At 37.9% G+C, this 22937-nt stretch overlaps 1 protein-coding gene across 1 annotated transcript; it reads right to left on the reverse strand.

Moving 5' to 3' along the window:
• Nucleotides 1-397: 397 nt before the first annotated feature.
• Nucleotides 398-22754, reverse strand: Ns4 (Nucleostemin 4). The gene is made up of 12 exons (XM_073090978.1): nucleotides 22597-22754; nucleotides 21467-21592; nucleotides 18404-18548; nucleotides 17751-17898; nucleotides 17001-17141; nucleotides 15534-15744; nucleotides 4466-4639; nucleotides 3888-4090; nucleotides 3289-3404; nucleotides 2338-2472; nucleotides 1427-1524; nucleotides 398-605 (listed from the first exon to the last, which is right to left on the reverse strand). Exons 2-12 carry the CDS (start codon nucleotides 21558-21560, stop codon nucleotides 406-408), a joined length of 1665 nt encoding a protein of 554 aa, XP_072947079.1. The 5' UTR covers nucleotides 21561-21592; nucleotides 22597-22754; the 3' UTR covers nucleotides 398-405.
• Nucleotides 22755-22937: the final 183 nt, after the last annotated feature.

A 22937-nucleotide genomic window follows, 5' to 3' on the forward strand; every position in this document is an offset into this window, starting at 1 on the left:
ACAGAGCTACTGAGCTGAAGTGAGTTACTGAGCTAAAAGAGTGATATATATCACAGAGTTGAAAAGATATATCTCTCTCCTTTCACTTCAGTGATATATATTGCGCGCCTCTAATTTATAGTTCTTATAATTCAATCATTTTTAGCATACCTGATGGCCAAGAGCTACAATATATAAAAAATGCTATAATTTTACATTTTTTAGTCCCTTTTTATTATTTATTAGCCAATTTATTTCGGACCTATTTGGACTCATACCCGATAGACCAGAGTTTATAATACTTTACATTCTGTAGCTCTTATAGTTATGACATTTTTAACATAGCAGAAGGGCAAGAGCTACAATATATAGAATGTGCTACATTTTAATATTATTTGCTACATTTATTGCAGATATTTGACACAATTACTCCTCCTGTAGTAACGCCGCGAACTTATTGCACACAGCGGTGTTGTCCTCACTGTCCCCGCTGTCCCCGTCGCTCTGCTCCTCGTCCTCGCTATTGGACCCCGACTGTGACCCGATGTCCCCGCTCTCCCCCGCGTCGCTTGTTAACGCTTGGACCCACTTTATGTACTTTATTTCGGGACATGTTTCATATTTTTCTGTAATGAACAATGTATATCATTTTTTTAATATTGAACAATCTATAATCAAAGTGGTAGAACTCAATTTTGGCACCACCGCCACACCTATTTCTGTTATAACAGCAGTGTTAAGCGCTGCTGTGTTGTGATTTGAAGGGTGTGGTTAGGGAGACATACTTTTTCCGAGGCGTTTCAGCTTAGTCCTCAGAGCTAGTGACGCATCTGTAGCCGAGCCCAGGTAGGACTCTATCCAGGATTGATCACAGATGTCCATGGGCGGCAGTAGTCACTTAACATCAGGTGGACTGCATGCTCGTATACTATTCTCATAATATAAAAGTAACTGCGGATCCGCTAGGATTAAGCTGGACACCTTGAATAAGTATGTCTCCCTTACCACAGCCTTCAAACCGGAACACAGCAGCGCTACACTGCTGTTATAACAGAAATAGGTGTCGCGGTGGTGCCGGAGTCGAACCGCAGAGGGTTCTTTACGCAGCTGTTATAACAGAAACAGGATATGGTAAAAGTAACATAAAATTTGAGGAAGCTAAAATATATAATGATTTGCCTGAATACATAACAAACACTAAATCTTTTGATACATTTAAGAAACTTCTAAAACAATAACATTAGATTACATTATATATATTACGCACATACAATTTAATAGACACGCATGCACACACACACACAGACACTATATAATACTCACGACTCCCGGACACAGCTTTATTATTATGTAAACAGTTTAAGTTTTCTCATTTTAAGTGACCATGTATGTCTTATGAGAAAATAAAGATTCTTTAAACCCAAATAGGCGTGATAGCGGTACATACCTCTTTCTTCAGTGAACTTGGGCGGTCGCAGCCACAAACATATCTTTCCGTCGAGTGCCATTCTCAAAATGCTATTAGCCGCTCTGTATGTGTCCAATCTGTAATCGAAATGGTTTCCTAAGTTATATTTTTAACGATTTAATTATTTGCAAAGTACAAGTCATTCGAAGAGGTACGCATTACCGATTATTTGTTTATTTTTTATTTTTGGTATTTGTTATTATAGCAGCCGTTAAATAAATGCATCATGAGAAACGAGTGAGACACAGAAAAACACCCAGACCCACAACTTACACAGGACACAAACAAACACACACAAAGTTAAGCGCACAAAAACACCCAGACTTACCTAGCAACAGGTATAGGCGCACACGCACACATACAAAGACACACAAAACACCCAGACCCAAAGGTCGCCTAGCAACACGTATAGGCGCACAGAAACACACGCGCGCGCACGCACCCATATACTCCCTAACTCACACACACACAAAGAAAGAAAGAAAGAAACATTATTATTCGGATAAATTGCAACACAAAAGAAATATAACGGAAAGACAAAAAAAAATTACATAAAACAAAAGAGAAAAAAAATAAAACAAATCATCTACAAAAGGATAATAAAAAAATGTACATTCAATTTTTACTGTAATATGTGTTGCAACGACCGAAAAGGAATAAAAAAATTAAATAATAAAAAAGTGAAATAAATATAAAGTGAGACGCACAAAGGCAGCCCAGACCCAGAGTTTACCCAGCAGCACACACACACACACACACACACACATACACACACACACACACACACATACACACACACACACACAAAGTGAGTAGCACAAAAACACTTAGACCCAGAACTCGCCTAGCAACACTTACAGGGGCGCACTCGAACACCCCCAGAGCCTCACCTGGCAGCCTTGGCGGTGATGTAGCCTCGCTTCTTCGCCCAGCCGTCGCAGATGTCCCTCGGGGACCACGTGTCATCGTTCTCCGGATGGTCGATGCGCAGGAGTTTCGGGAGGTCCAGCCTCTCTGCTAAGTACCTGAGGGTCAAAACAGGAGGGTTTTAAGAGGACTGACTTCTTTCTATAGGGGAGGCGGACGAGCATGCAGTCCACCTGATGGGAAGCCCCAGATAGGATTAGATTCCTACCTGAGATAGGCCACAGATGCGTTGCTACCTTAAAAACTAAGTTCGAACGCCTCGGAAAAGTATGTCTCCCTTACCACACACTTCAAACCAGAACACAGCAGCGCTACACTGCTGTTATAACAGAAATAGGTGTGGCGGTGGTGCCGGAGTCGAACCACAGAGGATTCCACCGCTATTCGATTTAAGTTATTTGAAATACCACAGGTTTCAACAAAATCTTTGAGAACACTTCTCGTCCCCACTAAGTAGTCCAGAACGCCTCATGTCCCTACTTAGTTTTCAGTTTTTCGTACACATCTATCGGCACCATTTAGTCCTCAGAACAGTTCATATCCCAACTTAGTTAATAGTAATTCTCAACTGTTCGAGATATCTCAATACATACATTTATTTAGTCCTCCGGAATATGTCATTTCCCATATTAGTTTCTAGTTATTCGTACACATCTCGACACACCATTTAGTAATCAAATCAAATCATTTTTTATTCAAAATAGGTTCTTTACAGAACACTTTTTGAATGTGAATACAACTACCACCACTTCACAAGGTGTTTCGTTATGGAGAAGAAGCGGCGAAAGAAACTTCATAACACACATCTTTTAAAAATTTTTTTTTTTTTTACAATGGCAATTAGTATTCCGGAACGCTTCATGTGCCAAGTTAGTTTTCAGCCTATCCACATACCTAGATATACAGAATAATACCTGATGGTAGTATACGGTTCCCGCAACTGCGCGATGGGGTAGGAACCCATCAGGATCTGGATAGACCTGGGAACCTTCGACGGGAAGACCAGACCGGGACAGTCGCACAGACGAACCTAAGGACAAAGTTATATCTATATAGAATGTGAGGTTTAGTTGGTATGGAATTTGAGTGAGGGTCCAAGCTTCAAATCCCGTGAACTTTTTTTACAGAACTCTACAGGTATATAGAATCCGAATTTTCGTCCGAAACTTCGGGCAGATCCGAATTTTCGAAAATTCAGACAGATTGAAAATTCGGACGAATTCTATATACCTGCTGTAACGTGATGTTATTACATCGGAAGTGTTAAATAACTATTGGGTGAATCCGAAACTTGATCCGAACTTTCGTCCGTAACATCGGATAAATCCGAATGTTCATTCGATTTTTCGGCCGAAACTTCGGCCAGATCCGTAAATTCGTCCGAAACTTCGGCGACATCCGAAACTTCGGACAAATTCGTAAATTCGTCCGAAACTTCGGTCAAATCCGGAAATTCGTCCGAATTTTGCGGCCAAAACTTCGGACAAACCCAAAAAATCTCAGCAAACCTCACCTGTGGCGTCAGATATATAGTCTGGAAGTGCTTCGTGTGCCCCGGCGTGCGCGACACGGAGACCACCTTGCGGCCCATCACCGCGTTCATCAGCGACGACTTGCCCACGTTCGGTTGCCCCACACAGCCGATGGTCAATACACCGTTCTTGTAACGCTCGTGCGTGTAGAACGACGTGTCTGGTTTCTCGAGGATTGTTTCGCCTGTGGATTTAAAAAAATAGGTAGGTTGGTATGGGGGCTATAAGAGATCGAACGATCATATAAAGATCGAACTACAGAGTCCAGGTCGTTGCATCGAACAGTGACTTTCGGCTTGATTTGAAAGTTTGTCCGAAACTTCGGACAGATCGGAAAGTTCGTCCAAAACTTCGGACAGATCGGAAACTTCGTCCGAAACTTCGGACAGATCGGAAAGTTCGTCCGAAACTTCGGACAAATTCGAAACTTCAGTAAAATCCAAAAAATCTAAACTAATCTCACCTGTGGTACCAGGTGCTTGACCAAGGATCGAACCTGGAACCTCCACATCAAACCAGTATGTTTACAACTTCAACCTATGAAGGCAACTCCACTCACCCACTTCAGCCTGCTCATCATCATCAAACTCCACGTTGGTCTCCTCCCTGATCTTGGTCTCCCAGGAGCCGAGGTCCACCGCCCCGGCCACCAGGTCCTTGCAGGCCTCCAGGATCTTGGTGGCGCCCTCCGCACACATCCGCTGTCTGCCCTTACGTCTGCGTACTTGGAGCCCTAGGGACAACAGGGCACAAATGTTTTTCAAATGAAAAATTTTTTTTTTTGAAAATAATAATTGACCAAGTCATAGACAAGTATAGATATCTCACCGCCTTGTAATTGAAGGACGCCATTAAATGGCTTAAACGGCTGACAATTCTGTCAGCCATTTAATGGCTGTCATGGTGTAATTTACGCGGAACGCGAAATCTAAGTAAAAGTACGGAGAAATACCGTTTCATTCGTAAATGCTCTAAAAACTACATTTTTTTAATATTTATCAAACACGAAAATAGATGACAGTGACAATTTCAATTGTCAAAACTGGTTACATTTTCTTGTTAGGAGTGAGTAATCTTTACTAATCTATGGACCTACACAGGGCTCTACCTTCTGAGATAGAGCCGTGTGACAGACGGACAGACAGCGGAGGCTCAGTAACCCGTTTTTACCCTTTGGGTACGATTCGCACTTGACCATTTTTTCTGTAAAAACATAATGCACCAGATTGATCCACTGTCCCCCGTTATTAATATTCAATCTGACAATTTTGAACGAAGATCGTAATTTGAAAATGCCTTGTACGAAAGTATATCTTTAGTAGGCAAAACCGTGGATAGATTGGTTATTAATAACGTCTGTTAAGATCGAAAATAACCCGGACCGACCATCCACAAGATACGTTGTGAAATTATAAATTAAATCTTAAGGACACTAGAAATAGTGCCTTTCCAAAAATAGAAGAAGAAGAAAAACTCTTATACAACTACATCTGGGTTGTGAGTGGAACTTATAGTATCAGTAACGTAACATCGTTAGCGTGTTTCAGGATACACACAACGACATCTGTTGAATATATTTGTAAACAACTACAACTTCAGCGGCCTAGTGGTAGAAACTCCGCCTCTCCATCGAGGGATTCGAGGATCAAACCCCAGGTTCCTCAGATTTTTCAAAATTATGTGCGTATTAGAAATTAATTATAACTAACTACATATATAAAGATGAAGAAAAACTCTGATAAAACGAATTTCTAAATTATTTCTTTACAATTTTAAAGCATTATCATTTTTATTATATTTATACAGTTATTTTTTATTATTATTATATTATAATTTTAAATTATATAAAAAATCATTTAAATTGAAAATAATCTATGCTTTGTTCATAATTTAATTTGTTAATTAAAATTGCGTCATAAATAGTTATATTTTTTCTGTAAAAACTTGATGAACCGGATTGATCCACTGTCCCCCGTTATTAATATTCAAACCATGCAATTTCTACCTACCAAAGACCGAAATTCGACATATCATAAACAAATTGTCCTATGTCGATCATTAGTAGACAACAAATAGGATAGATTGAATATTAATAACGGGTGTGTATCTTATGTATTTGATCCAAAAATAACCCGAACGATGGCAGATGTAAGACCTAATATTATGTGGACAAAATACATTTTGCGAGGCCCTCTGCCACAACACAATGTAAACAGTGGCGACTGATGTCGGGGGCCCGCGGTGGGAAGTGGAACGGAGGCCCCAAGTCTGAAAGGTTGAAGGTGGTAGAACCCTTTGTGGTTCGACTCCGGCGGCACCACCGCCACACCTATTTCTGCCTAATAACAGCAGTGTTAGGCGCTGCTGTGTTCCGGTTTGAAGGGTGTGGTAAGGGAGACAGACTTTTTCGAGGCGTTCCAGCTTAGTCCTCAGGGGTAGCGGCGCATCTGTGGCCGACCTCAGGTAGGAATATCTAATCCTATCTGGGGTTGATTACAAATGTCCATGGGCGGCAGTAGCCACTTACCATCAGGTGGACTGCATGCTCGTCTGCTACTTCTATATTATAGAAAAAAATACAAAATTACAAATGCCACATAGATTTATTCGCCGACAAATACGTATTTCACCGATGGGTTCATTCCGGCGACTTTCTTTCGTTGACCGCTAGAGGCTTACGCCACCTCTGCTCTGACCGACCATTCCCAATATAAATTGTGAATAATAAATTAAATTTTAAGGACACTAGAAAGAGTGCCTTTTCAAAAATAGAAGCAGAAATAATATATGTAACAACTTCGGAGTTGTGGGTGGTACTTGTAGTATCAGTAACGTAACATCGTTAGCGTGTTTCAGGATACAGACAACGACATCTGTTGAATATATTCGTAAACAACCAAAGTTTGTGCAGCCTAGTGGTGGAAACTCTGCCTCTCCATCGAGGGATTCGAGGTTCAAACCCTAGGCACCTCCTATTTTTTTAAATTATGTGCGTATCAAAAATAATTGTCACTATAACGATGAAGGAAAAGTGACAAAGATTTATTTCAAAAATCCTTTACATTATTGTTATGTTTAGTATTTTTGAAAAGTTCTATGACAGTTTCACCTGTTTTGTAGGGACCCGTAGTCAAAGGGTTAAAACGGTACCCTATTATAGTCCGTGTAAAACTGCTAGTCCGCTCTGAATATAAAAATGAATCGCGTCGCCATAGCAAATTGTATGACTGCTCGCAACAACTTCAGAGCGGACTTGCAGTTTGGCGACAACTGTACTACATTATTATTGTAAAATTATAAATAAGAATTTAGGTTTAAATAATTTAAGGACACTACAAAGAGTGCCTTTTCAAAAATTTGAGAAATTCAGTTATTTTGGATTGTATATATCATTTATAACAATTGGAACTTATAGTATCAGTAACGTAACAACGTTAGCGTGTTTCAGGATACAGACAACGACATCTGTTGAATATATTTGTAAGCAACCAAAGTTTGAGCAGCCTAGAGGTAGAAACTCTGCCTCTCGATCAAGGGCTTCGAGGTTCCAACCTCAGGTTCCTCAGATTTTTCAAAATTATGTACGTACTAGTATTTACTACTACGTACATAATTTTGTACGTACATAATATAATTATTTAATTATATTACAATATAGCTGAAGGAAAGCTGCGATAAATCCAAGATTTCCAAATTATTGCTTCATATTTTAAATTGTTATTTTAAATTATTATATTTTATATTATAAATTATAATAATTTTGATATTCTTTTTTAATTTTAAATTAAATAAACAATAATTTGACTGAAGTGGAAAATAACCTTTGCTTTCTTCATATTTTTTGTTACTTAAAAGTGCGTCATAAATAGTACTTTTTCTGTAAAAGCCTGATGCATCGGATCGATCCACTGTCCCCCGTTATTAATATTCAATCCTTCCAGTTCTTACCTTTACGAAACCAAAGATCGAAATTTGACATTGTCTAACATTCATGAACAAATCGCAAATGTAACGTATCTTCAGTAGGCTTCAGTAGGCAAAACATTGGATAGATTGAGTATTAACAACGGGCGTGTGTATATCTTCAGTTGGCAAAACAATGGATAGATTGAGTATTAATTTCAGTAGGCAAAACATTGGATAGATTGAGTATTAACAACGGGCGTGTGCATATCTTCAGTAGGCAAAACATTGGATAGATTGAGTATTAACACCGGGCGTGTGCATATCTTCAGTAGGCAAAACATTGGATAGATTGAGTATTCACTTCAGTAGGCAAAACAATGGATAGATTGAGTATTAACTTCAGTAGGCAAAACATTGGATAGATTGAGTATTAACTTCAGTAGGCAAAACATTGGATAGATTGAGTATTAACACCGGGCGTGTGCATATCTTCAGTAGGCAAAACATTGGATAGATTGAGTATTAACTTTAGTAGGCAAAACATTGGATAGATTGAGTATTAACTTCAGTAATCAAAACATTGGATAGATTGAGTATTAACACCGGGCGTGTGCATATCTTCAGTAGGCAAGACATTGGATAGATTGAGTATTAACTTCAGTAATCAAAACATTGGATAGATTGAGTATTAACAATGGGCGTGTGTATATCTTCAGTAGGCAACACGTTGGATAGATTGAGTATTAACACCGGGCGTGTGCATATCTTCAGTAGGCAAGACATTGGATAGATTGAGTATTAACAACGGGCGTGTGCATATCTTCAGTAGGCAAAACAATGGATAGATTGAGTATTAATTTCAGTAGGCAAAACATTGGATAGATTGAGTATTAACAACGGGCGTGTGCATATCTTCAGTAGGCAAAACATTGGATAGATTGCGTATTAACTTCAGTAGGCAAACATTGGATAGATTGAGTATTAACACCGGGCGTGTGCATATCTTCAGTAGGCAAAACATTGGATAGATTGAGTATTAACATCGGGCGTGTGCATATCTTCAGTAGGCAAAACAATGGATAGATTGAGTATTAACTTTAGTAGGCAAAACATTGGATAGATTGAGTATTAACACCGGGCGTGTGCATATCTTCAGTAGGCAAAACATTGAATAGATTGAGTATTAACTTCAGTAATCAAAACATTGGATAGATTGAGTATTAACACCGGGCGTGTGCATATCTTCAGTAGGCAAGACATTGGATAGATTGAGTATTAACTTCAGTAATCAAAACATTGGATAGATTGAGTATTAACAATGGGCGTGTGTATATCTTCAGTAGGCAACACGTTGGATAGATTGAGTATTAACACCGGGCGTGTGCATATCTTTAGTAGGCAAGACATTGGATAGATTGAGTATTAACTTCAGTAATCAAAACATTGGATAGATTGAGTATTAACACCGGGCGTGTGTATATCTTCAGCAGGCAAAACATTGGATAGATTGAGTATTAACAACGGCCGTGTGTATGTCGACAATACGATACGTGTGACAGGATCCAACATAACCCGGACCGATCATCCACAATATACATTGTGAGATTATTAATTAAAATTTAAGGACACTAGAAAGAGTGCCTTTTCAAAAATAGGTAGCGCTGCGAAATAGTGCACTACAATGAAGTGTTGTGCTGTGAAGTGACTTCTGATGAGTTGTGAGTGGAACTTATAGTATCAGTAACGTAACATCGTTAGCGTGTTTCAGGATACAGACAACGACATCTGTTGAATATATTTGCAAACAACCAAAGTTTGTGCAGCCTAGTGGTCGAAACTATGCCTCTCCATCGAGGGATCCGAGGTTCAAACCCCAGGTCCCTGACTTTTTTCAAAATTATGTACGTACTAGAAAATAATTATAACTTACAATATAGCTGAAGGAAAGCTGTGATAAAACGTTTTTCAAAATTCATATTTTAAATTGTAATTTTAAATTATTATTATTTTATATTATAAATTACAATAATTTTGATATTTATAAGAATTTTGATTGTTTTTTTTTAAATTTTTTATTATACAAAAAAATATTTGACTGAAGTTGAATAATAACTTTTGCTTTCTTCATATTTTTTGTTACTTAAAAGTGCGTCATAAATAGTTACTTTTTCTGTAAAAGCTTGATGCAGCGGATCGATCCACTGTCCCCCGTTATTATTATTCAATCCTTGCAGTTCTTACTTACCAGAGATCGAAATTTAACATTGTCTAGTATTCATGAACAAATCGCAAATGTAACGTATCTTCAGTAGGCTTCAGTAGGCAAACATTGGATAGATTGAATATTGACTTCAGTAGGCAAAACATTGGATAGATTGAGTATTAACACCGGGCGTGTGTATATCTTCAGTAGACAAAACATTGGATAGATTGAGTATTAACAACGGGCGTGTGTATATCTTCAGTAGGCAAAACATTGGATAGATTGAGTATTAACACCGGGCGTGTGTATATCTTCAGTAGGCAACACATTGGATAGATTGAGTATTAACAACAGCCGTGTGTATATCTTCAGTAGGCAAAACAATGGATAGATTGAGTATTAACAACGGCCGTGTGTATGTATTCAACAACACGATACGCCTGATACGATCCAACATAACCCAGACCGATCATCCACAATATACATTGTGAGATTATAAATAAAAATTTAAGGACACTAGAAAGAGTGCCTTTTCAAAAATAGGTAGCACTGCAGAATAGTGCACTGCAGTGAAGTGTTGTTCTGTTAAGTGACTTCTGATGAGTTGTGAGCGGTACTTATAGTATCGGTAACGTAACATCGTTAGCGTGTTTCAGGATACAGACAACGACATCTGTTGAATATATTTGTAAACAACCAAAGTTTGTGCAGCCTAGAGGTAGAAACTCTGCCTCTCGATCGAGGGATCCGAGGTTCAAACCCCACGTCCTTGAGTTTTTTCAAAATTATGTACGTACTAGAAAATAATTATAAATTACAATATAGCTGAAGGAAAGCTGTGATAAAACGTTTTTCCAAATTATTTTTTCATATTTTAAATTATAATAATTTTATATTATAAATTACAATAATTTTGATATTTATAAGAATTTTGATTGTTTTTTTTTAAATTTTTTATTATACAAAAAAATATTTGACTGAAGTTGAATAATAACTTTTGCTTTCTTCATATTTTTTTGTTACTTAAAAGTGCGTCATAAATAGTTACTTTTTCTGTAAAAGCTCCGGATCGATCCACTGTCCCCCGTTATTAATATTCAACCCTTCCAGTTCTAACCTACCAGATATCGAAATTTGACATTGTCTAGTATTCATGAACAAATCGCAAATGTAACGTATCTTCAGTAGGCTTCAGTAGGCAAACATTGGATAGATTGAATATTGACTTCAGTAGGCCAAACATTGGATAGATTGAATATTAACTTCAGTAGGCAAAACATTGGATAGATTGAATATTAACTTCAGTAGGCAAAACATTGGATAGATTGAGTATTAACAACGGGCGTGTGTATCTCTTCAATAGGCAAACATTGGATAGATTGAGTATTAACAACGGGCGTGTGTATATCTTCAGTAGGCAAAACATTGGATAGATTGAATATTAACTTCAATAGGCAAACATTGGATAGATTGAGTATTAACAACGGCCGTGTGTATGTATTCGACAATACGATACGTCTGATACGATCCGACATAACCCGGACCGATCATCCACAATACACATTGTGAAATTATAAATTAAAATTTAAGGACACTAGAAAGAGTGCCTTTTCAAAAATAGGTAGCACTGCAGAATAGTGCACTGCAGTGAAGTGTTGTTCTGTTAAGTGACTTCTGATGAGTTGTGAGCGGTACTTATAGTATCGGTAACGTAACATCGTTAGCGTGTTTCAGGATACAGACAACGACATCTGTTGAATATATTTGCAAACAACCAAAGTTTGTGCAGCCTAGAGGTAGAAACTCTGCCTCTCGATCGAGGGATCCGAGGTTCAAACCCCAGGTCCCCGAGTTTTTTCAAAATTATGTACGTACTAGAAAATAATTATAACTTACAATATAGCTGAAGGAAAGCTGTGATAAAACGTTTTTCCAAATTATTTTTTCATATTTTAAATTATAATAATTTTATATTATAAATTACAATAATTTTGATATTTATAAGAATTTTGATTGTTTTTTTTTTAATTTTTGATTATACAAAAAAATATTTGACTGAAGTTGAATAATAACTTTTGCTTTCTTCATATTTTTTGTTACTTAAAAGTGCGTCATAAATAGTTACTTTTTCTGTAAAAGCTTGATGCACCGGATCGATCCACTGTCCCCCGTTATTAATATTCAATCCTTGCAGTTATTACTTACCAGATATCGAAATTTAACATTGTCTAGTATTCATGAACAAATCGCAAATGTAATGTATCTTCAGTAGGCTTCAGTAGGCAAACATTGGATAGATTGAATATTGACTTCAGTAGGCAAAACATTGGATAGATTGAATATTAACTTCAGTAGGCAAAACATTGGATAGATTGAGTATTAACACCGGGCGTGTGCATATCTTCAGTAGGCAAAACATTGGATAGATTGAGTATTAACAACGGGCGTGTGTATATCTTCAGTAGGCAAATCATTGGATAGATTGAGTATTAACAATGGGCGTGTGCATATCTTCAGAAGGCAAAACATTGGATAGATTGAGTATTAACAACGGGCGTGTGTATATCTTCAGTAGCCAAACATTGGATACATTGAATATTAACTTCAGTAGGCAAAACATTGGATAGATTGAATATTAACTTCAGTAGGCAAAACATTGGATAGATTGAGTATTAACACCGGGCGTGTGTATATCTTCAGTAGGCAAAACATTGGATAGATTGAGTATTAACAATGGGCGTGTGTATATCTTCAGTAGGCAACACATTGGATAGATTGAGTATTAACAACAGCCGTGTGTATATCTTCAGTAGGCAAAACAATGGATAGATTGAGTATTAACAACGGCCGTGTGTATGTATTCAACAACACGATACGCCTGATACGATCCAACATAACCCAGACCGATCATCCACAATATACATTGTGAGATTATAAATAAAAATTTAAGGACACTAGAAAGAGTGCCTTTTCAAAAATAGGTAGCACTGCAGAATAGTGCACTGCAGTGAAGTGTTGTTCTGTTAAGTGACTTCTGATGAGTTGTGAGCGGTACTTATAGTATCGGTAACGTAACATCGTTAGCGTGTTTCAGGATACAGACAACGACATCTGTTGAATATATTTGCAAACAACCAAAGTTTGTGCAGCCTAGTGGTCGAAACTATGCCTCTCCATCGAGGGATCCGAGGTTCAAACCCCAGGTCCCTGACTTTTTTCAAAATTATGTACGTACTAGAAAATAATTATAACTTACAATATAGCTGAAGGAAAGCTGTGATAAAACGTTTTTCAAAATTCATATTTTAAATTGTAATTTTAAATTATTATTATTTTATATTATAAATTACAATAATTTTGATATTTATAAGAATTTTGATTGTTTTTTTTTTAATTTTTTATTATACAAAAAAATATTTGACTGAAGTTGAATAATAACTTTTGCTTTCTTCATATTTTTTGTTACTTAAAAGTGCGTCATAAATAGTTACTTTTTCTGTAAAAGCTTGATGCAGCGGATCGATCCACTGTCCCCCGTTATTATTATTCAATCCTTGCAGTTCTTACTTACCAGAGATCGAAATTTAACATTATCTAGTATTCATGAACAAATCGCAAATGTAACTTATCTTCAGTAGGCTTCAGTAGGCAAACATTGGATAGATTGAATATTGACTTCAGTAGGCAAAACATTGGATAGATTGAATATTAACTTCAGTAGGCAGTATTAACACCGGGCGTGTGTATATCTTCAGCAGGCAAAACATTGGATAGATTGAGTATTAACACCGGGCGTGTGTATATCTTCAGCAGGCAAAACATTGGATAGATTGAGTATTAACAACGGCCGTGTGTATGTCGACAATACGATACGTGTGAGAGGATCCAACATAACCCGGACCGATCATCCACAATATACATTGTGAGATTATTAATTAAAATTTAAGGACACTAGAAAGAGTGCCTTTTCAAAAATAAGTAGCGCTGCAAAATAGTGCACTACAATGTAGTGTTGTGCTGTGAAGTGACTTCTGATGAGTTGTGAGCAGTACTTATAGTATCAGTAACGTAACATCGTTAGCGTGTTTCAGGATACAGACAACGCCATCTGTTGAATATATTTGTAAACAACCAAAGTTTGTGCAGCCTAGTGGTCGAAACTCTGCCTCTCGATCAAGGGCTTCGAGGTTCAAGCCCCAGGTTCCTCAAATTTTTCAAAGTTATTTGCGTATTATAAATTCATTTGCTATAACGGTTAAATTCGCGGATAAACTTGTTTACAATAATAATAATAATCTTTTATTTCTACTAAAATTAAATCACAAACTAAATTAGTTTTTATAATATAGGAGTAGCAGACGAGCATGCAGTCCACCTGATGGTAAGCTACTGCTGTATGGACATCTGTAATCAACCACATACAGTGTAAACTCTATATAACGGCACTGAAGGGACTGTGCATTGTATGGCGTTATAGAGAGTGGTCGTTAAATGGAGAGAAAAAAATCAGAATTAGAAAAAGAAAAAGTTTATTTCAGTCTAGTGTTAGTAGTTATGTAGATAAAAAATAATCTTATTTGAACGCTATTGCGTGTAGTCTGCAATTTTTTCTGACGTCTTTTGCTGCACCAGTAATTTTGTTGTATTTTTTTAATTATTTTATTCATATCTTCTGATATTGAGGCATCTTGGTGACAAAGGAAGTAATTTTCCATTAATTTTGCGAATTTCTTAGAAAGTTTCGTATGCATCTTGCCGACAGTCGAGTTTATTGCGGGCTAGGATAATAAAGCGACAAAAGAACGTACACAGGTGCGCAGTTTTTACTAATTTTAGCAACTTAAAAGGTACTTTTTATTACTCAATTGTGGTCGTTATTGAGAGTGGGTGTAATACTATGTACATATATGCTAGAGTGTATCATTGTATGGAATACAAGCTAAACCAACTAAGCCAATTGTTTTCGACGCTTTAGAGAGTTTGTCGTTAAATCGAGTGACGTTACATGGAGTTTACACTGTATGTGATAATATTTTTTTTTATTACTCAGGTTAGGTTTCGAAAGTTTTCACGTCTGCGGGCACTCCCGAAGTGTAACCTATTTTTTTTTTTTTTTATATTTGAGCCTAACGATAAAGCGGACGTGCTACCTGATAGAAAGTAGTCAACGTCGCCTATGGACATTTGCAACACCAGAGGAGTCGGCAATGCATCACTGGCTGAAGGAGAGCTCTTTTTGCACCTTTTTTGAAGAGCCCCATGTCATAGCGCTCTGGGAATAACTCAGGAGGAAGTTCATTCAACATCTTGCACGTTCGCGGCAAGAACGTCCGTGCAAACCGACCCGTCGAGGACCGCCACGGGTCCAGTTGGTGTGGATGGAACTTCATCCTTCGGCGAGTGGTGCGATGGAGGAATGGTGACGTAGGCACCAGGTCAAATAGTTCCTCGGAACACGGTGATTTTTTTAGTATCAAAGTAGCACCAACATAATATGGTAATTTATGTGTAAACTTACCAGCCTTATCACTGGTACCACCAGCGAGGTTATACCCCGGGCAGGAGGTGAAGTAGACCACCTTCAGCCCCGGGCACCGCGCACTGAGGTACTGCTGCCACCCGGCCACCACGGACGCTGGTACCAGGTCTATCTTGTTCAGCACTAGGATCATGCTCTTGCCCTGCTGGTTCACTACGTAGTCGTATAGGGAGGGGGGAAACATCATGCCCTGGAAGTCAAATTTAAATATATATATATATATATATATATATTTTTATAATATAAGAGTATCAGACGAGCATGCAGTCCACCTGATGGTAAGTGGCTACTGCCGCCCATGGACATCTGTAATCAACCCCAGATAGGATTAGATATTCCTACCTGAGGTCGGCCACAGATGCGCCGCTACCCCTGAGGACTAAGCTGGAACGCCTCGGAAAAGTATGTCTCCCTTACCACACCCTTCAAACCGGAACACAGCAGCGCCTAACACTGCTGTTATTAGGTAGAAATAGTTTGATGATGACTTCCTGCTCGAGAGATGGCGCCACGAGTATTCTGAATCATGCTATCGAAGATTTCTAAACATCTTGCATATATACAAGTTCGGAGCACTACTGCTGTCCGGACATGATCACTGAACACACAGTGATCTCCCTTTGCTAAAGTTATTTAGTGATCTGTACGCAAACCCTAAAAATAAAAAGAAGTTGATAATAAATGAGGACCCTCCCCATACAAGAAACCAACATTTTTCGACGTTTTTAGCTTTATCTATTGAACTGTAATAGATAGATTTACTAATAGATTGATTAATAGATAGATTAATTTTTCACAATACATTCACTTCTATGGCTGCTATGGTAACAAATACTAAAAATAAAAAAAAAAAAAATTTTGGTGGTACTGAACCCTTCATGTGCAAGTTCAACTCACTCTTAGCCTATTATTAAGTTTAATTTTAGGATAGAATTCGAACACCTCTCATATTTTATACCACATCTGCATTAGCTTGACCTGTATGTATGTATGTAACGGAATCTTTGAACTAAATTTTCACCCACTTTGAACGGTCAGAATAATTTAAAATTTTGTACAATTATCAAGAACTGATGACAATACAAGATTTTAATAATTTTGTCCCATTCTCCTCATCAGGATCGTCAGGATTAACGATTTTCCTTGTTGAATTTGAGCATGGTTTTCAGTTCTTTAAACTATAATTTTTATAATATTTAAGTGGCAAACAGACATGCGGTCCACCTGATGGTAAGTGGCTACTGTGACCCATGGATATCCATAATCAACCCCAGATAATTTTGGATTCCTATGTGAGGCCCTATATTACTGCCCTGAGGACTAAGCTGGAACACCTCAGAAAAATATATATCTCCATCCACATCAAACCAGAACACAGCAGCGCTACACTGTTATCACAGAAACAGATGTGACAGTGGTGCTAGAGTCACACCAGAGGCTACTTACAGCGAATCTGACATCCACAATCAGCAGGAGGATATCACACATCTCCAGCACCCTCCAGAGCTGCCTCCAGGTCTCCAGGTTCAGCTCGAAGTAGGACATGTCCTTCCAATGAGGTGATGCTTGCAGACGGTCTACATACTCCTGGAATCATTTGGGTACAAGTCACAGAAAAATATTGAAGTACCAAAGAAGCCTTCATCATCATCACCAACCCATCTGTTCCGGCTATTCTGTTCTGTTCTGGCTATTCCCTGAAATGGCTGCACCGATTTTGACGGGACTTTTATTGGCAGACAGCTAATGTAATAAGGAGTAACTTAGGCTACTTATATTTTAGAACTAGCTGTGCCCCGCGGTTTCACCTGCGTTAGAATTACTTGTTAACGCGGGTAAAACCGCGGGGCACAGCTAGTATTATAATATAATGAGACAACATTAAAATTATACCAACCCCGCTGTTTACTGGGGGGTTGTCTATATGGTGTTGGTTAATACATCACTGACTTACCATCAGGTGGACTGCTTCTTCGGACTAATACGCACTTGTCCAGCGCGGTGGACTATGACCTAATCGTTCTCATTCTGAGAGGAGACCCGTGCCAAGCAGTGGGACAGTGATGGATTGATTAAAAAAAATCTTTCTTCCACCACAAAAAAATCGGTTCATAAAGGAAGAAGTTATGGTCATATACCTACGGTCAAATTGAGAAACCTACTTTTTTGTTAAAAAGTATTAATATTCCTTCTCACCTTGAAATACCTCTGCTCTTGAGCGTCTAACTGTGCCGGAGTCATGTCGAAGTTCCACGGAGGACGTTTGGGGAACGATATCTCCTCGGGGAAGAAGTCTGAAGGGTCCACCTCCATATCCCTCTCCGATACTGGGTTGAGAGACTTTCTGTCAACAATAATCTTAGTTCTAATAAAATCTATTGAACTAACATGACAATGTTAACTATATTGTAGGTTGTAAATACAATCCATCTGAAAGTGGACATTTCTGATCAATCCAAGATAAGATTAAAGTCCTACCTGAGGTAGCCCACAGAAGCGTTACCACCTTTGAGGGTTTGGAACGCCTTATACAAGTTTGCCCTTATCACACCCTTCAAACCAGAACACAGCATCGCTTAACACTGATATAACAGAAATGGGTGTGACGGTGGTGCCTTTGGAATCAAACCATAGAGTATATAACTACCACCTTCTAAGTGTTTTTTAATATAGGAGAAGCAGACGAGCATGAAGTGTAGCTACTGCCGTATGGTCATCTGTGATCAACCCCAGTTAGGATTAGTTATTCCTACCTGAGGTCGGCCACAGATGCATCACTACTCCTAAGGACTAAGCTCGAACGCCTCTAAAAAGTAGATAAAAGTATAACAAAATGTTTGAACACTCACAAAGCCTCCTCCTTCTTCATCTTCAGCTCCTCATCTGTCTCCCGGTAGAACTTCAGGGCGTACCGGTTTCCCTCACCACGCCCTCTGGACCGACCAGGCTGGTAGTTGACTGACACCACATCGTACGAGGTGGTGCCCCCTGGTGCTGTGAACGTTAAGATGCATTTATCAGCCGCGAGAATAGAAATGAGGTTCAATTTAGAAGTTCCAAGTTCGAATCCTGTACACAATCAAATCTTTTATTTTAAGTTCTATATGTATTAAAAATTAATTATTACTTGTGTGGTTTTAAAATAATTGAATCAAATCATTTATTTGCAAGAACATAGTATTTAAATTAAAATAATTGATTAGGATAGTTTCCTGTGTGAAAAGTCTTGGGTTTTCTCAAACTTACACTTTTACCAGGGGCACAAAATTCAAAATATGTCAGGGGTACAAAATTCAAATCTTGCCAGGGGTACAAAATTCAAATCTTGTCAGGGGTTTAAAATTCAAATCTTGACAGGGGCACAAAATTAAAATCTTGTCAGGGGTTTAAAATTCAAATCTTGCCAGGGGTACAAAATTCAAATCTTGTCAGGGGTTTAAAATTCAAATCTTGACAGGGGCACAAAATTAAAATCTTGTCAGGGGTTTAAAATTCAAATCTTGACAGGGGCACAAAATTAAAATCTTGTCAGGGGTTTAAAATTCAAATCTTGCCAGGGGTACAAAATTAAAATCTTGTCAGGGGTTTAAAATTCAAATCTTGTCAGGGGTTTAAAATTCAAATCTTGACAGGGGCACAAAATTAAAATCTTGTCAGGGGTTTAAAATTCAAATCTTGCCAGGGGTACAAAATTAAAATCTTGTCAGGGGTTTAAAATTCAAATCTTGTTAGGGGTACAAAATTCAAATCTTGCCAGGGGTACAAAATTAAAATCTTGTCAGGGGTTTAAAATTCAAATCTTGTCAGGGGTTTAAAATTCAAATCTTGACAGGGGCACAAAATTAAAATCTTGTCAGGGGTTTAAAATTCAAATCTTGACAGGGGCACAAAATTAAAATCTTGTCAGGGGTTTAAAATTCAAATCTTGCCAGGGGTACAAAATTCAAATCTTGTCAGGGGTTTAAAATTCAAATCTTGTCAGGGGTTTAAAATTCAAATCTTGACAGGGGCACAAAATTAAAATCTTGTCAGGGGTTTAAAATTCAAATCTTGCCAGGGGTACAAAATTAAAATCTTGTCAGGGGTTTAAAATTCAAATCTTGTTAGGGGTACAAAATTCAAATCTTGCCAGGGGTACAAAATTAAAATCTTGTCAGGGGTTTAAAATTCAAATCTTGTTAGGGGTACGAAATTCAAATCTTGCCAGGGGTACAAAATTCAAATCTTGCCAGGGGTACAAAATTCAAATCTTGTCAGGGGTTTAAAATTCAAATCTTGTTAGGGGTACAAAATTCAAATCTTGCCAGGGGTACAAAATTAAAATCTTGTCAGGGGTTTAAAATTCAAATCTTGTTAGGGGTACGAAATTCAAATCTTGCCAGGGGTACAAAATTCAAATCTTGCCAGGGGTACAAAATTCAAATCTTGTCAGGGGTTTAAAATTCAAATCTTGTTAGGGGTACAAAATTCAAATCTTGCCAGGGGTACAAAATTCAAATCTTGCCAGGGGTACAAAATTCAAATCTTGTCAGGGGTTTAAAATTCAAATCTTGTTAGGGGTACAAAATTCAAATCTTGCCAGGAGTACAAAATTCAAATCTTGTCAGGGGTCCAAAATTCAAATCTTGGCAGGGGTACTAAATTCAAATCTTGTCAGGGGTTTAAAATTCAAATCTTGCCAGGGGTACAAAATTAAAATCTTGTCAGGGGTTTAAAATTCAAATCTTGTTAGGGGTACAAAATTCAAATCTTGCCAGGGGTACAAAATTCAAATCTTGTCAGGGGTTTAAAATTCAAATCTTGCCAGGGGTACAAAATTAAAATCTTGTCAGGGGTTTAAAATTCAAATCTTGTTAGGGGTACAAAATTCAAATCTTGCCAGGGGTACAAAATTCAAATATTGCCAGGGGTACAAAATTTTAACCCAGCCAGGGATACAAAATTTAAACCTAGCCAGGGATACAAAATTTAAACCTAGCCAGGGTTACAAAATTCAAATCTTGTCAGGGGTTTAAAATTCAAATCTTGTCAGGGGTCCAAAATTCAAATCTTGGCAGGGGTACTAAATTCAAATCTTGCCAGGGTACAAAATTCAAACCTAGTCACGGGTACGAAATTCAAATCTTGTCAGGGGTTTAAAATTCAAATCTTGGCAGGGGTACTAAATTCAAATCTTGCCAGGGTACAAAATTCAAACCTAGTCACGGGTACGAAATTCAAATCTTGTCAGGGGTTTAAAATTCAAATCTTGGCAGGGGTACTAAATTCAAATCTTGCCAGGGTACAAAATTCATACCTAGTCACGGGTACGAAATTCAAATCTTGTCAGGGGTTTAAAATTCTAATCTTGCCAGGGGTACAAAATTCAAATCTTGTCAGGGGTACAGAATTCAAATTATGTCAGGGGTACAAAATTCAAAATATGTCAGGGGTACAAAATTCAAAATATGTCAGGGGGTACAAAATTCAAAATATGTCAGGGGTACAAAATTCAAAATATGTCAGGGGTACAAAATTCAAATCTTGCCAGGGGTACAAAATTCAAATCTTGCCAGGGGTTTAAAATTCAAATCTTGACAGGGGCACAAAATTAATTAATTTATTTTTATTTTTATTTATAATATTGCTAATGACGCTCATGACTGTACCTATGTTTGACAATCCATGTGGCGGAGTGATCACAATATCAATGTGACATGCATACAGTTCCTAGTTTGATCCCCGGCCTGACATACATCTAAATGTACATTTACATATCTGTTCTGGGTCTGGGTGTTTGTGTATTTGTCTATGTGTGTGTCCATGGCACCCACACAGGGAATCCTAATAAGGGGCTATGAGTGTAGTAAGTTAATTTTTCCTGTTAATGGTTAAATTACATTACAGTTTTTTCTAATAATAAAATTTCTTACTTGAAAGGAGAAGAGTTTTGTTTTGTTTCTTAGCTTGTAGCTGCTGTTTCTTGGCCTTTCCGCTAAACGGTGTCTTTCTTCGTGCTTGTGGCATTGTCGATCTATACCTGAAAATACAAGTTATACCTGAAAATATAAGTTATATAATGTAGGAGTAGCAGACATGCCACAATCTACTCCATGTTAAGATGCTACTGCATGGACAACCCGTGTGGCGGAGCGGCCACCATACCGGTCTGACGCGCAAAGGGTCCCGGGTTCGATCCACGGCCCGAAAGATATCTAAAATGATGAATTTAGATTTGTTTCGGGGTCTGGGTGTTTGTGTATTTGTCTATGTGTGTGTCCATGACACCCACGACACAGGGAATCCTAGTGTGGGGCTGAGAGTGTAGAAAGTGTTTATTTATTTTATTATTTATTTATCTGTGATCAACCCCAGATAATATTACATTCCTACCTGAGGTCGGCCGCAGAAATGCTGCTACCTCTGAGGACTAAGCTGGAACCTCTCGGAAAAGTATTTTTTTTTTATAATATGGGAGTAGTAGACGAGCATGCAGTCCACCTGATGGTAAGTAGCTACTGCAGCCCATGGACACCTCTAATCAATCCCAGATAGGTTTAGATATTCCTGCCTGAGATCGGCCATAGATGCGCCACAACCCCTAAGGACTAAGCTGGAACGCCTCGGAAAAGTATGTCTCTCTTACCACACTTCAAACCAGAACACAGCAGCGCTACACTGCTGTTATAACAGAAATAGGTGTGGCGGTGGTGCTGCAGTCGAACCAGAGGGTATTAAGCCGATAGCACGCAATATAAAGGATGGACCACGTGTATAAACATTGTATCTGTCCGATATTAACTTAAGTATGTAAACACACCGACCGGCCGTCTTTAGTGAATCAAAATTGCATTTTTACATAAATAGCTCCATATTACCCGTTGTTCCTCCCATCGTGGTTGGGTCAACGACCTCAGCCATTGATATAGACCGCAAATAAGACCTAATTAGCAAAAAACACGCGGTTCCTACCTACTATGTATGGAACCGGTTAAGAATTTATATAGTATTTTTTCTTATATTTAAAGAGTGTATACCTGAATCGAAGTTTATATGTACTTACTCGCATTCAGCAAGAAATTGTGAAAGTTAGGTGTAAGGTTTCTGAACTTTTTTACTGTTATCTTCAAGTAAATTCTGGAAAAACTTAAAGAAATTCGTCTTCGAAATTAAAATGACAGACATGGACTGGACATAAACTGAAACTTCGATGACAGATATTGACAGTTAGCCACAGATTGTTAAATAGTAATAGACAATTTTTAAATCATGTGCACAGATAATTTGTTATAGTGATTATCTTATCGCGTATTGAAGTCATGAAGTTATAGGTAAATATGGAGGCCAGACTTAGAACAAAATCTTGAGGCAAATACCTACGTATCTCCATCCCGCTTTCTGTGG

The sequence above is a fragment of the Epargyreus clarus genome, unplaced genomic scaffold (genome assembly GCF_041222505.1).
Source record: "Epargyreus clarus isolate Ecla_fem2 unplaced genomic scaffold, WU_Ecla_fem_2.2 ptg000033l, whole genome shotgun sequence".
NCBI lineage: Eukaryota > Metazoa > Arthropoda > Insecta > Lepidoptera > Hesperiidae > Epargyreus > Epargyreus clarus.

Excerpts from the sequence above, each read along its gene's own strand:
- Ns4 (XM_073090978.1), bottom strand. The coding sequence starts at position 21,560 with ATGCCACAAGCACGAAGAAAGACACCGTTTAGCGGAAAGGCCAAGAAA. Across the intron at positions 15,745-17,000 it reads TTGTGGATGTCAGATTCGCT|GGCATGATGTTTCCCCCCTC; the intron begins GTAAGTAGCCTC and ends TTTGACTTCCAG. Across the intron at positions 606-1,426 it reads CAAGTTCACTGAAGAAAGAG|AAAAATATGAAACATGTCCC; the intron begins GTATGTACCGCT and ends TGTTCATTACAG.